Genomic DNA, 14020 nt, shown 5'->3' with positions numbered 1-14020 from the left:
GGAAAAAAATACTTTTGCTCCAATAAGATGTATACCAAATTATATTATATTGCCCTGGAATTAAAACAAAAACCAAAACACACACTCACAAAGCCCTGCCTTGGCCAGAACCTCAGCCAAGACAGGTGCATTTCTATTTGCATAAGCAATTTACATCACCTGAACACCCAGCCCCCCTTTTCTGCACGTAACCATAATTTTTGAAAATGTATTCCTTGCCTAGACTCATATGAACATCGTAATAAATCAGTCACTTCAAATATCCTTCAAGAATAATAAGCATTACAAATTAATAATGTCATGCTGGTCATTAATTTTGATAACCAAAGAATTTTCATTAGTGAACATATTTGCTATGTTGCTGTTAAAGTTTCATTCATTTAATATGCAACAGTTGCAACGTGTTAGAAGCCAGTTTCTATTATTTGGTTCTCTCACAGTTGTCCAATATTTGACAAAAGCATAATTTCATTCTTTAAAACACTGGTTTTCCTTTCATAATTTGAGAACTGTGATGTTAGATAATTTCTGATGTTTCGCTAGTTTTAGATTATCAAGATATCTTCAAAAGTACAATTTACTAATAAGAAGCTGATATGAAACTTTCTAATTTGCAGTCAAATAAATTGAATGAAGGAGAAGCCATGTTACACAAGTCAAGAAGTAATTGTTAAAGCTCAAAACAGAATTAAAGAAATAAATTATTCAAATATACTGCAGCACTCATCTTATTTTTGTGCCAGTGGATTTGATATAAAACCTATTAAAATGTTATAACATTAAACATATTTATAGAGACAGGTGAAAAGGTAGATAGACAATTTGCTGTATTTTCATTTAGAAATGATACTCACCAAGGAATCTAAATATTCTTGTAGCCTAAAATCACAAACTAGTATTACTGTTGAAATATTTCATTTTCAAAGTTGCAATGATCTCTGAAAATCAGGGCTAACAGCACATCACGTACTTGTAACAAAACAACTGTGCTGACATTTTAGTCTTTTTTCTGAACCTCGATCTATTATTCAGAAGCTTCAGAGGAAGATGTTATGTATTTTAAACAGTGAAGAGATTAAGTCAAATTGGAGTTTTCCTTAACAGTCTGGAACGTTTCACTTCTCGTGTTCTATGTCTCCGGATACAGAGACAGCATCCTGCAACCAGCAGCTCCTCATCTCAGTCCCAGATGCGAGACTAACGGGTCTTCCCGGCTTCAATCTCTGATCTTTCTCTGCAGAACCAGTGCTCTTCATCCACAGAAAAGATTAGTCATTAAAGCAGTGTGGTTGTGGGGCTGGGAACAGAGAGTAGCCAGGTGGGTAACTTCAAAAGGAATTACCAACTGCTGTCTGCATTTCCAGACAAAAATGAGGATCTGGCAGTTTTACCCTTTGGCAGCTTTTTGCCTGATGGCCATTTGTTCTCTTCTCTGGTGCTCCATCTGCTCCCCCCGGTTGAATCAACCGAAGAATGAAGTTGTGGCAGAACCCACAAGTATATACAGCTAAGGCTATTAATAAATACCCTTCTATTTGGGGTTTGGAAATACAGCTACGAATTCCCTTTTATGAGAGCCAGGCTGGTATAGAACAAGACAAGCTAATAGACATGAACAGTCCCCTCAGCTGAGCAAACAATTCGGAATTCTATTCTAATTCTGAAGTCTATTAAATGCTCAAGATCTCCTAGGACAAAAAGAAGAAAGAAGAACTGAACTGTATCAGTGGACATTTGACATCTTGGGGGCACAAGAAGAGACCCACCTTCTGGTCCCGGTGACCGCCAATAAAGTTTTGTACAAAACAGTCAGCAGATGGAGTATAACAACACAGATCCCTTTCATGTCCATACTCGACTGCACTTTCCTCCTGGTCTGTTAATCCTGATTTTTTTATTATTATTTTTGTTATGCAACAGAGCTGTTCCAACAGGAAAATATTCTAAATCCACCACCCTGAAAGGGTCAATAATTTGGTATTCCAGGATCTCTCCTGTGAGATGTTAAGTAGGAACAGGAAAGAATGGAATTTGAATCTTCCATATATTAAGTCCACGTAAACAGACATTACGCCGTTTAGATCTTTTTCTGTAAAATGAAATACCATTCCACCATGAACAGCTGCTATCTTATTTCTATAAGGAAGACACCAGCAACTTACTATCAGTAACAGATTCACAAGGTTTGACCCTGAGAAGAATTTCTGAGATTTTTTTCAGCTGTTCCTTTGATCTCAGCATTTTCTTATTGACTACATAGCTCTTGTTCCCCAGACACTCAATTCCCCCTGAGCCCTGCTTAGGCAAATTAACACCGTGTTATAGCTACTCTGTCACATATTAAGCCTACGCACTTCAGACACCCCAGCGCCCAACTTGCCGGTGTCCCTTTCTGACCCAAGTTCACAGACATTCATTTCCGATGAGAACTGTGATCTGCAGCTTTGAGAAAAAAATCCTGCCCGACATAACACAACTACATATACATCTTTTAGGTTTTCTTTATTTATATTTTTTTAGTTCAAGAATTACACACTAGCCAACATTATTATATATTTACATGCTGAAACTGGCTGCAATAATTTTAAATTCAAGAAAATATCTCTTATGTGCTACTCATTTACAATCATCATTTTACTACCTCCTATATCCCAGAGGTTAGCAGTCCTTTTGAGAAAGACATGAAGATCTGATGCAATGATATCCACTAGTATTTTGCATTTTCTAGCCATTGGAAAATGTGCATTATGTGCATATAAGAAAGGCTACAAGGTCATTAGTAAGGCTGATGATTACTACATTATGAAGTAAATAGTACTAAGTAAAAAAAGATAAATCAGAACTGTGCAAAGACAGTACTAACAGAACCATTTAAACACCCATGCAAATAAAAACGTGATAGAAGTCAAATCATAGTCAGCTCGTTAGAATTAATCATGTTTCAAATGCTCTTTTTGTCTTCAACTGAAAGTAACAGGACAGACCATGAACAATACAGCCTGGTGAGAGTACCTGTCAATCGACAGTAACAGTGAAAACATACAAAATGCTATCAAATTGGATTAGATGACCTCATGTCTGAAAAACATTAAAAAAATACAACCCTTAATATGAAAGTAGAGGTGAGTTTTCTCATCATTTAAGTTTCGTTTTTTGTCAAAGCACTTAAGAAGAAAATAATTTTATACTTATGAAATGTCAGTGTTGCATATTCTTGTAGAGATGATCTATTCCAGTTTTACATTAATGGATATTGAAATTATTACTATTTTTACAAAGTAGAATAGGGCAGTAGTTTTGATCAACATTCCATTTGCTTCTTAAAGATTTAGACAAAATTCCTAGTGCATTTTATTAAGCTTTACCTTTGGTGTTAAGCAGTGACTTATTAGATTTCCCTTTTAAACAATTTCTGGAGCGAAGATTCTTTGGCTTTGGGGGGGACTACACTATATAATGACAGTCAAACATCCTTTTTTATTTTTGTAAAGAAAAATATAAGTCTACTATTCGATACCATAAGAGATACAGATTTCAGAAACAGACAGACGCGATACGCAGGCTTTCTGTAATGAAATCCCCACCAGCTGAATTCTCACTTACCCTGGATTCCTTCACTCCACTCCCTGGAGCGACAGAAAGGTGCCTTATTGTAAGTGAAAGCCAGACCCTATTTATTTATGCTAATCTGAGTACTGAGTGCCAAGCTACTATCTTCTGTTGCCTGAACGTTTTAATGATACAAAAGAATCAATTGTGCTAGCAGTAACATCGCCACAATGGCTATTTTACACTACAGTACTTTCTGTACTTTTTAATATCTGGAATCCAAATCTGTTTATGCAAAAGGGTGTTTAAATTACTCTGCTAGAGCACTGCAATTATTGTACTTAGTAAAAAAAAAAAGTCACTAAACAATTACTGTATCTATTGACTGCTCATTTACAGCTTATTTAATTATTTACATAATTTTAGGACACATAAACCTAAATCATAAGTAGAATTAGCTTTTTGCCTTACCATAAAGTACAAATTAGAAGTTAAAAATGTTTAAGAAATCTGATAATATTTACACACGTTCAGCTTAAGTTATGGTTGCTCACATTGTATGTTTTATGTACACACAGCAAAATGTATGATCACTACTGATATAGTATTGTACCCTGGCCATACCACCCCTAGATTATTTTCTAGAAACAGTTAATATTTTTGCCTTTTTTTTTTTTGTTTTCTTGGCTCCCTAAGGGATTTGTTGGTTTTGAAAACTTACTAGTGGACAATGCTGTTATAAAAAGAGAGAGAAGAAATAGGCAAGCAATGTGAGGACTAGTCTAATTTCAGATGCTAGGAGGTACAGTACTATCATCATGTCAAATGGTGCAATACCCCATACGAATTATAAGCACTGATCTGCTGATATAGAAATGCCCAGGTACCCTGTAGAGTAAGTTGTTTTTTTTTTTTAAATACATTAATCTTTTTTTTTTTTTCAAAAATATATTCATACACCGGTTGATGGCAGAAACAAAACTATTATTAGCTTATTCCTTTAACACATCAACATATGAATGTGTGTGCATATATACACTCAGTACGTGTACATTTACACACATATGTCCATATAGACAATTAGGTATATGTCCATATGCACATACAGTTGGATAATGTTTAACATCCGTCCACTTATGTTTAGTACTGTGTTACAGTATAGAATTGGAACACAGTCTAATAATTATAGTGAAAATTAATAGAGCTTTAATTTTAATGCATATTTGTAAGAAATAAATAGGATTTGTTCCCCGGGTGTAAGACCACCACTCATTTTCTCTATGCATTGTGCTTTTGTACCTTACAGATTTTATGTCCTTTATATTAGAATGTAAAAACTCTCTGAAGGACTCTGTGATATGCTGTTATCTAAGACTCCGTTTTCCTCCCCTGGGAATGAGAAAAGAAATGGTCACAATGTCATTGCTTGAGTCTTTCTTCCCAGTCATTAAACTGTGATAGGATAGAAACATAACATTCCTTATGCAAACACAGAAATATGTTGCATGAATTTTCATTTCTGAAAATGTGTATCATACTTACTAGCAGTCATGTACAGTACATATTTACAGATTGATCTCAAAGGTTTCATTAAAACTGTGCCATGTTATAGTCATAATTTGCCCATGAATTTCACAAAGATGAAAAACACCTTAATTGCTGGCTATCATGTCTAATAGAACAATAAAATGTGCAACTATATTACAAGGTTTATCTAAATTATTAACTTTGATATTCTGCTTATTGAAACTAACAGCAATTAACACAATTCAAAGGATCTAGAATATTTATTTTCAGTCAATTCTAAAGTAAAAGCAAATTTATTCTAATTTACCTGGAGGGTAGCATACATAGCAAGCCCCATCTCTCACGTATGTTGGCCCAATTTCTCACTTTCACTCAAGTACCTCAGAAGAGGAGCAAGTGCTCACCTGGGGCTCGAGTTACAGTTTTCCCTGGACAGCATCTTTCTCACCCTCATCTTTTTGTATCACAGTGTTAAGCCTTAGTACAAAATGATAGATACTTATCTTTCACTAATTTTGTACATCACATTAATAGCCAGGACAAAGTTAAAAGCAAAAGTGCTCCTTCCCCCCAGTAACATCTCTTTCCTAGTGACACCTGAGCAGAAACCAGACGTTTTCTTTCTCTCTCTGAATAGCGATATCAGAGAGTTTTATGGCTTGTACTGTAACTTCAGATATATTAATGTGCAGTTCTAGGATTCAATCTCTGTGGTTTTCATAATAGCTGATACAAATAAACCAGTGCAGAGAGTTAACATATTCTCTGTAAGGTTTTATATTTGAGTTGTATCAACCACAAGTAGGCTGTGAGCTCCCTGTGTTCACACTATGCTTCTGTGACATAAAAAAGGAGTTGACAGCGATTACTGAAATGAAAGAAAAGCTTGTACAGAAGAATACTATAAGACGGCTTTTATTTATGATAATCAATACCATTTCTAAATAACAGATTCGGGAGAGAAATACTACACTCTGATATGGCTCCTTTTCTTAAAATTGCGAAAAATTTCCAACATGATTCACACCTATCAGTTGAAATTTCAAATGAAATTTCAGTTGAAATTTCAAATGAAATTTCAGTTGAAATTTCAAATGAAATTTCAAATCTACAAAACTTATTGCATTTTGCACGAAATGCAGTCAGAAATTAAGTATGTGACTACAAAAGCAACATTTTTACTTGGAAAGTTAATCACATGATGAAAGCTTGTCTCTAAATATTGCAGAGTCTGAACCTGTATACGTGAACACACACACAACTCCCTTGAAAACAACAGGTGGTGTGTATGCCTGGCAAATCCTGTTTCAGGCTCAAAACTGTTCTCTCCCATTTGAAGCAGAAATAAGCATATTATATGCTCAAAACAAAGTCAGAAAATTGGCCTATTATGTCCCCGAACCGTTTTCCTCCTAGCACTGCCAGTCATTGTCAAATAGGGAAAAAGATACACAGAAACTGGTATGAAAATTACTTTTTCAAAGCAAGAATGAAAAATTGAAAGAAAATATTTTATGACAAAAGAATTGTCTTAAAGTATTGCCAAGGGAATATTTAAATGGGAAAAAAAATACCTGTCTGAAAAAAAGTCCATCGCTATTTGGAAGATAATTGAATTCTAGTTTCTTTCAGAAATTTGTACATAGATGAGAGGTAGCATAGATACAACACATGTGGCATTTGCTTCATTAAATAGTCTGTCAAACAACACTGGGGAGCTGATTTAGTAAAAGCCATCAGTTTTATACTTTTTATACAGTTCTTGCATTTTTTTTTGTTTTTATTACAGAAAAAAATTCCACAATGGACTAAATGGCAAATGCTAATTTGCCTATAAAATTTTTTTCTTGTCTATTCTATTTCGCCTTTAAAGTAGAACTCTAAGGAATAAAAAAAAACCCCACCAAACCAACGTTTTTTTAAAAAAAGTTTCCTAAAGCAAAACTGAAATTTGCTAGTTTTCCAACAGACATCAACCTGAAGCAGGAAACAATCCAGAGTGTAACTAAACTCTTAAAGTGAAGGCTACCAAATTTGTCCCTTTAAAACAGCGCATTAAGGAAAACAAAATAAAAAGTGAAATGGTATTGCCTAATCCAGACCGAGAACGTACCCTGTCAGCATTTTTTGTTCAGAAGCACATATCCTTGGATCTTTACTGCTGAAAGAAGTACGATACCTTTAAACAAACTGCATGAAAGGTGTTAAGCGTAATAACAGGGGCAAGTATAACACTGGAAAGATTGCAAACTTGGAAGAGTCTCACACAACTCCGCATGAGTATTTCAGACTAAGCTATGTACTGTAACTGACAACATTCATTTGCACAGTATATATATAAAAATATATATATACACACACACACGTAGCCTTCCTTCTCCTTGGACCTGCATTTCACAACTGCTCTCTAGCTCTCCCTAGCCTAGAAAGGCAGGGCACCATCGGCTTCCTTCAGCCACCTAGAGAATTACTATTTGGCCAAGCAATGTTGGCACTTTGGACAGATGATTTCCTTTCCCTGACACAAACCAGAAGCATATCTACCCACTGAGAACCAACACATTTTTAGACTATTGCTACATTCCTCTAATGTTCACAACTACAGTCATTGTGATTGTGAGCATATGTTCTCTCTTTAAAATACAAACAAAACTAGTGCTTTTTTGCTTCAGCTTCTGTGCAAACACCCAACCCTAATATTATCAGTCAAAGGTTTAGTTCTTTCAATAAATAACAGGAAATACCTGAATGTGGTTGGGAAACCTCTGACCATCATTCATCATCTTGGAAAGATAATAGGCACTACTTGTTTTCAAGTTTACACATTTAAAAGGTAAAGTGTATATGTTTCATAATCATGATAACAACTCAATACACTCTCTTAAAGTGTAGATGCATGTCTCGGATATACAGTTTCCCTGGGAATGGTATGTACTGCTCTTGAAACTAGAACTTGTTTCTCAAATGTGCTCAACGATTTCTTATCACTGAAATCAAATGGCCATTGGAAAAAAAAAACAAACAAAAAAAAACCAAGACAAAGTAAGGGACAACAGAAATGATTGTCAAAATCCTATTTGCCTTTACACTCAAAATGCACTTATGTTTTGTTAAGGGGATACGTCCATACTGCAACTTAACATATTTACGATTTAGCAGATACAACCAAAACATTGTAAAAACAGACCATAGAGTGGGCCAGCAACTAAGGTGTTTTAAAATAACTTTTTGTCCTGAATAGAATTTTTCTAAGTCCCACTTTTGGCTGTACAACCGATTTGAAGAGAAATCCAGTTCTTGCTTCCTGTGTGGCTTTGTTTCTTAGTTCACATAGTAAAGCCAATAGACAATATTGAAGAAGGAAAAAACAACCGGGAAGAATATGCGCGACCATCGATCTATGGCATTTACATCAGTCAAGTCAGGAATGGTGATTTTCAGCTGAGATGCACGTCTCCGTAGCCTGCTTTTCTTCTGTGCCACGTGTCGCTCCAGGGCGTTGCGACCAAAGCTGTGTCTGGGTAAGCCAGCTTTCCGGTACTGGATGCTTGAAGTGTCATAGGCCAGCATAGTGCTTCTAGGGTCCCCAAGCCCCATCACAGCCTCGGAGGCAGCCATCTCATTTTTAATTTCAAGTGTGCTCAACAAAATATTTTCATGTGGATCCATCTGTAAGAAAATAAGAAAGCACACTTAAGAGGAGACAAAGGAAGCCCGATCAATCGCAAATTGAAGCCATGCTGACAAGGGGTTGATCTAACGCTACTAATTCACTTGCATGTCAGCCTCTCTCAAAGACTTTAAGCATAGCTGTAACTATATTTAATGTAATTTATTTGTGAACTCAAGGAGTAATACGGCCAGTATAGTATAAAGGAATAAATAGTATCCCCCCAGACCCCATGTTCATTGAGCAGAAGCATACTTGGAAATGGGTAGATGCCCAGCCCCTCTAAGTGGGATTATGCCACCGGGTAGGATGTCTGGGGTGAACATTGAATGTTTTGAGTATTTCTTGGAGAGAAATCAAATGGAAAAGGGTCTGCTTTGCTTTGGTTTTGCATCTTTCAAATGAAAGTTTCCGCTCTGACAAAACCTTCAGGTATTCCCAAAGTCTCTGCCTCTGTAGAATGAGGCTCAGAGCACTGCACAAGAGAACACAAATTTTCATTCCCTATATTCCAAGCAGGACTACTGGTTACCTGGGGAAAGGCACTAGCACAGTCTAACTATACCTATGCAGAAACTCCATCCCCCAACGCTAATGCATTTCATAAATACAGTGCATGCAGTGGAGATCAGAACGCTTGGAATAGCAGAGATCTGCAATTTAGAGCAAGGAAAAACATATATAGAGTGTAATCACATCAAATGTACATTGAACAGTTGTTTCAATTGGTAGTTTTAGGTACTAAAATTTAGGTACTATATATTTTTAAAAGGCAGTTCAGTGGAAAAATAATCAATTCAATGATGTAAAAAATACCCTTACACAATGAAAAGGATTTCAAAGATGAGGAACTAAATTCTATTCTTAGGCAATCTGGAGTAGATCTCAAGTAAGGTAGAAGAACTTCAAAATAATCCATTTATAGAAAGCAAATACAAGGTTATTTAAGAAGTTCTAATTCTCCTCAGCTCTCTCTAAGTATATCTTTTGAATTGCGTGATAACAGATTACAATTAAATAAAAATACTTCAAAAGTAATAATGGCTAATAAGCAGCTAATTAAGTACACTGACTTAGTGATGGTAGTGCAGACATACTCCAGACCAAATAACAGCTGAAACTGACCCAGAGCTCCTTTAAGAATAACTCATCCACAATATTAATTTATAATGTATGTCACATATACTGCGATTACTCTTGAAAGTGCACAAATTGTGACTTTTGTGGATTTTTTTGAACAATAATATGGCATCAGCCTACGCTGTAATACTTAAAAGGCAGCAGTCAGCAGCAGGTACCTCCCTGTGATACCCATGTAGTGCTGTATTTGCCATTAGGAAAAAAAGAGACCTGAAATACGCTATTTCACAGGCAACAGCGAGACAACTGGGTTGAAAACCATTGCTTTATAGCAGCATCCGCTGCACAGCATTATGAACTGGGAAGTTGGATACTCACAGAAATACTTTGGACCTACTGAAACACTGCCATTTGAGTGATTACATCTGTTAAAGTGATGCATAAAAAAAGCATCACTCTCTCTCTCCCTCTTTTTTTCCCAGTCTATGTGAGCTTGCACCCCTCTAGTTTCATTATATTTTAGTTTTATATTAAATGTAATAACTTAATGTGAAGCAGCCAAAAATCACGCATTTTTTACTTGCTTTCCATCAAAGCTGCATGAAATCTTTAAGTTTTCTAGTGTGTTATGGAAATCACTCTTTTTTGAGAAGCAGCAGAAAAATAAGAAATTTGAATTGAAATTCCAATTTAAGAATTCTGTAGCATGATATTGCACGTGATGAGGAAACATGGCATTCTAGCCAGGAAGGCCACCAAATCAGTTCTCATCTGCATTAGACAAAACTAAGGCAAAAATAGTATCCTGTTATCGTAATACAAAGAAAAGCAAATGTATGCAAAAGCTTTCAAACAGATCTATGAAATAGTTATTTAGAAAATTTCTATGTGATTTTCAGGGTGAGACAAAACTGGCTTTCATCTTTGTTAGAAGATCTCGGACAAATAATGAGACTTTCAGCATCCTGAAAATGAAAGAAAATATATACACTTGGCATTCATTGATCCCAAGAAAGTCTAAAAACAAACAGTATCTCTCTACTGGGAAGTATCTTACAAGAGGGGTGCAGAGCCATTTGGAAACTACTTTTCCTATGGTTTCACATAGCCTGAAGAAAAGAATAGAAACTTTACTTCCACTGACATCAGGGGAAGTTTGACATAACATCCACTAATGCAATGGTTTTACCCCTTAGCTCAGAGCCTGGGTTATTTTCACCCCAACATTGTGTATTATGAGATATTATCTTTGGAAAGATTTTAGAAGCAACAAATGTGTTCACATCTTAAATCTTCTGAGGATGAATCTATTTTAAGCATTTTTATCTTTGTGATCTGCAATGATATCAGAAATTTGAGTGCTCTTAACACACTCATATACTTTCTATGCAATACAAATGCAAGAAAAGTAATTTTAGTTTACTAGAGTTAGATACAGACACGTTTTACTGACATAACAAGTTCAAATAACTTTTTCCTTTCATTTTTTTTTTCAGTTCTGTTCTCATATCAGTAAATTTCTCAGCACAGCAAACTGCTGCAGATATCTGGTAACCTTGGCAAGATTAGCGATGCTGGGCCGAAAAAAATATTTAGCAATATTCTGAACTATCTTTTAGGGCAAAGTGTTGTCATCTGCACATATCCCATTGATATCAGACTTGAAGCGCAGCATTTTTTCATATTACAAGAATCTTTCAGTAAAAATAATGCAAAACACAGTAAAAATTAGTGATGGGCGAACCTTCAAGTGTTAAAACAGCCACTTAAACACCACAAAGTTCAGGTGCTTCTTGAATATTCATTTGACTCTCCTGCACCTGGAATGGTGGATTGACTATAACAAGAACGGCATTTTTCATGGTAGTTTGAATTTCCAATCTGAAAAACTCCCAAAGTTCCGATGTGGAAGTGCAAATGAACATAAAAATAAAAGAGACAAAGAAATAGCCAATAACAAAACCAACAACAAAACCTATAAAGAAATTAATGCACATTTTCAACCTTTGACAAAAGGTTTCTTGAGAGATTAGAGAGAGCTGAGGGTGTTATTTCCACCAAGCAGGTTCGCCCAACTCTAAATAAAACATGCTTTTATAACTAAATGAAGCCTGAGATAGAACAATAATAAACTACATTTATTATACAGAGCACTGCCCATTCAAAAGGATCCCAAAGCGCTTTACAAGCTTTAGAAAGAAGAACCACTTCACTTCCCAGTGAAGCACAATCACCTCCGGTGAAATGTGGTGACTAACAGTGCAGAACAATATCTCTATATTTTAGTAGAGGAAATGGAGAATGCTGTAGCCAATTGAAACTATGGGGTGGGTGAGTGGTGGTGGGGAATGTTAGGTAAGCAGAACAGTTACACAAATTGATATTTGGCCAGATGCTTGGGGTTGAGATGACCACGCTATAAAAAAGTGCCATGGGATCTTTAATGACCATAAGTGGTCAGGATCTGAACTTTAAGTCTCTGAGGATAAAAACATTAGAAAACAATGAAAGATACCTTTGTTGAATACATTTCTGGACAATGATATGTGCCAATTATTCTTCTGTCCTGTAAGTTAATAAAATCAAGACCAGTTTCCTTAGAGATAAGGCAGCTATTATCTTTCATTTAAAATTAAAGCACTCTAGGGTAATAACAGGACAACTAATTAAAAGATATAGGGACCTCTAAGCCAACAACTGGCATAAGTATATTCTGGCTTCAGAGGTGCTATTACTGCCTTGCCCTGCTCCTCAAGGTAACATAACTGTGATGTAAATGTAGTTTTTCCAACTGGTCACTTGACCAAGGAAGATACGATGATATGAAAACAATCGTTAAAATTATTCTGCAGGAAAAGTGTTAAAGTGGTTTCAAAAGGAGGTGGAAGAAGGTTAAAAAGATCTCTTGGTGCTGAAGGATTGTTCAACCATAGAACTAGACTCTTCATGGTGAACAGCAGAATTCAAACTTAATGGAGAAATTCCCAGGGACAAGGAAGGAAGGAAGGAAGCGAAGATGAAGAAAAAGCAGCAGCAAGTACCATGGAAATAAAAGGTGGAAACAAAGTGGAGGAAAAATGACCAGAGCTCAATAATCATGCAAGAGGGTGGGCTTTTTATAAATCAATTTTAAGGGTGGATGACAAAATAGATGATGCAAATGATATTCATTTATAGGTCCAGGTCAACTAGAAGAAAAGCTGACTCAGGAACCTTGAAAGAAGCCATGACCTTTTTGATGGCTTCAAACAAAGGGAATACAGAGGGAATTGTAGAAATGTTACCATTATATATTCTTCCTGCTACCTAGAAACTCCAAAATGATGGCTTTCTTGAGGAATTCCTTTTACACTAAAACATAAACTGTAAAATACAAGGAAATTACAACTCACACACACACACGTATGTACACTGAGGATCCTCCAAGGATGAACAGATCTTTGAAACTGCTAACACATAGTAAACAGGTATCTTGGTGATTATGCTCTGCTCATACGCCAAACACAGCTTTGAAAGTCAGAGGTAAACTTATATTGATGAATTGTAAAGATATACTATTGACACATATATTTCCTCATATACTGTTCATTTTCACCTATAACCTTCAATTACATGCAAGTACTGATGCTTCTTTTTATGGAAGAATGGCTCACAAGCCTTGGATAAAACAGACAGTAGGGTTGAAATATCCAATGGAAAAACCTTGTGAAACGAAACAGCTGTAAATTCAAAAGAAATATCCTTTTTTAATTAGGCACCAGGCAGAAGCAAAATACGGTGAGATAAATCAAGAGGGAAGAACAGAAGCACACGGTCTATTACAAAGATCAACACCTGAGATTACATATCAGCATTTATAGGTCCTGTGAACTGACATTCTTAAGAATTGAAGACAGAAATAAAGATCCTTTTTTGCAATGAAGACCAACATGACCGTGTAGACACGTAATTAAATTTATTAGAGATAAAACCAGTAGTATTATCTGTAGCAGTTTCCCACCTCTTATAGCTGGGCTTTGCTTGGAGGACCAGTAACATCCTATTCCTGACTAGTTAATGTAGCTCTGGCAAGATTAGGTGAAAGGATGAAGTGCATTTTACATTAATAGGGATTTTCCACCTCACCAGCAAGCTTTGACTTATTATTAGGAACCACTGATCTCTGGGGATTGCACTGACTACAAAAGGTAATGT

The 14020-nt window shown here is 35.8% G+C and overlaps 1 protein-coding gene across 2 annotated transcripts in view; it reads right to left on the bottom strand.

Annotated features, from left to right (window-relative positions):
* Window positions 1-2491: 2491 nt before the first annotated feature.
* The window catches only part of GABRB2 (gamma-aminobutyric acid type A receptor subunit beta2), a 155911-nt gene continuing 144382 nt past the window's right edge, over window positions 2492-14020 (bottom strand). The window contains exons 11-12 of one of the 2 annotated variants that reach the window (XM_009565043.2): window positions 12342-12392; window positions 2492-8745 (exon numbers count right to left, since the gene is read on the bottom strand). In XM_009565043.2, coding sequence (XP_009563338.1) covers window positions 8398-8745; window positions 12342-12392 — 399 coding nt within the window. In that variant the 3' untranslated portion in view covers window positions 2492-8397. The remainder of the gene's footprint in view (window positions 8746-12341; window positions 12393-14020) is intronic. The other variant, XM_009565045.2, reaches the window with a different exon arrangement.

This window comes from Cuculus canorus, chromosome 14, assembly GCF_017976375.1.
Source record: "Cuculus canorus isolate bCucCan1 chromosome 14, bCucCan1.pri, whole genome shotgun sequence".
Lineage (NCBI taxonomy): Eukaryota > Metazoa > Chordata > Aves > Cuculiformes > Cuculidae > Cuculus > Cuculus canorus.
The sequence above is the reverse complement of the archived record's forward strand: the minus strand, read 5'-3'. Positions and strand labels throughout refer to the sequence as shown.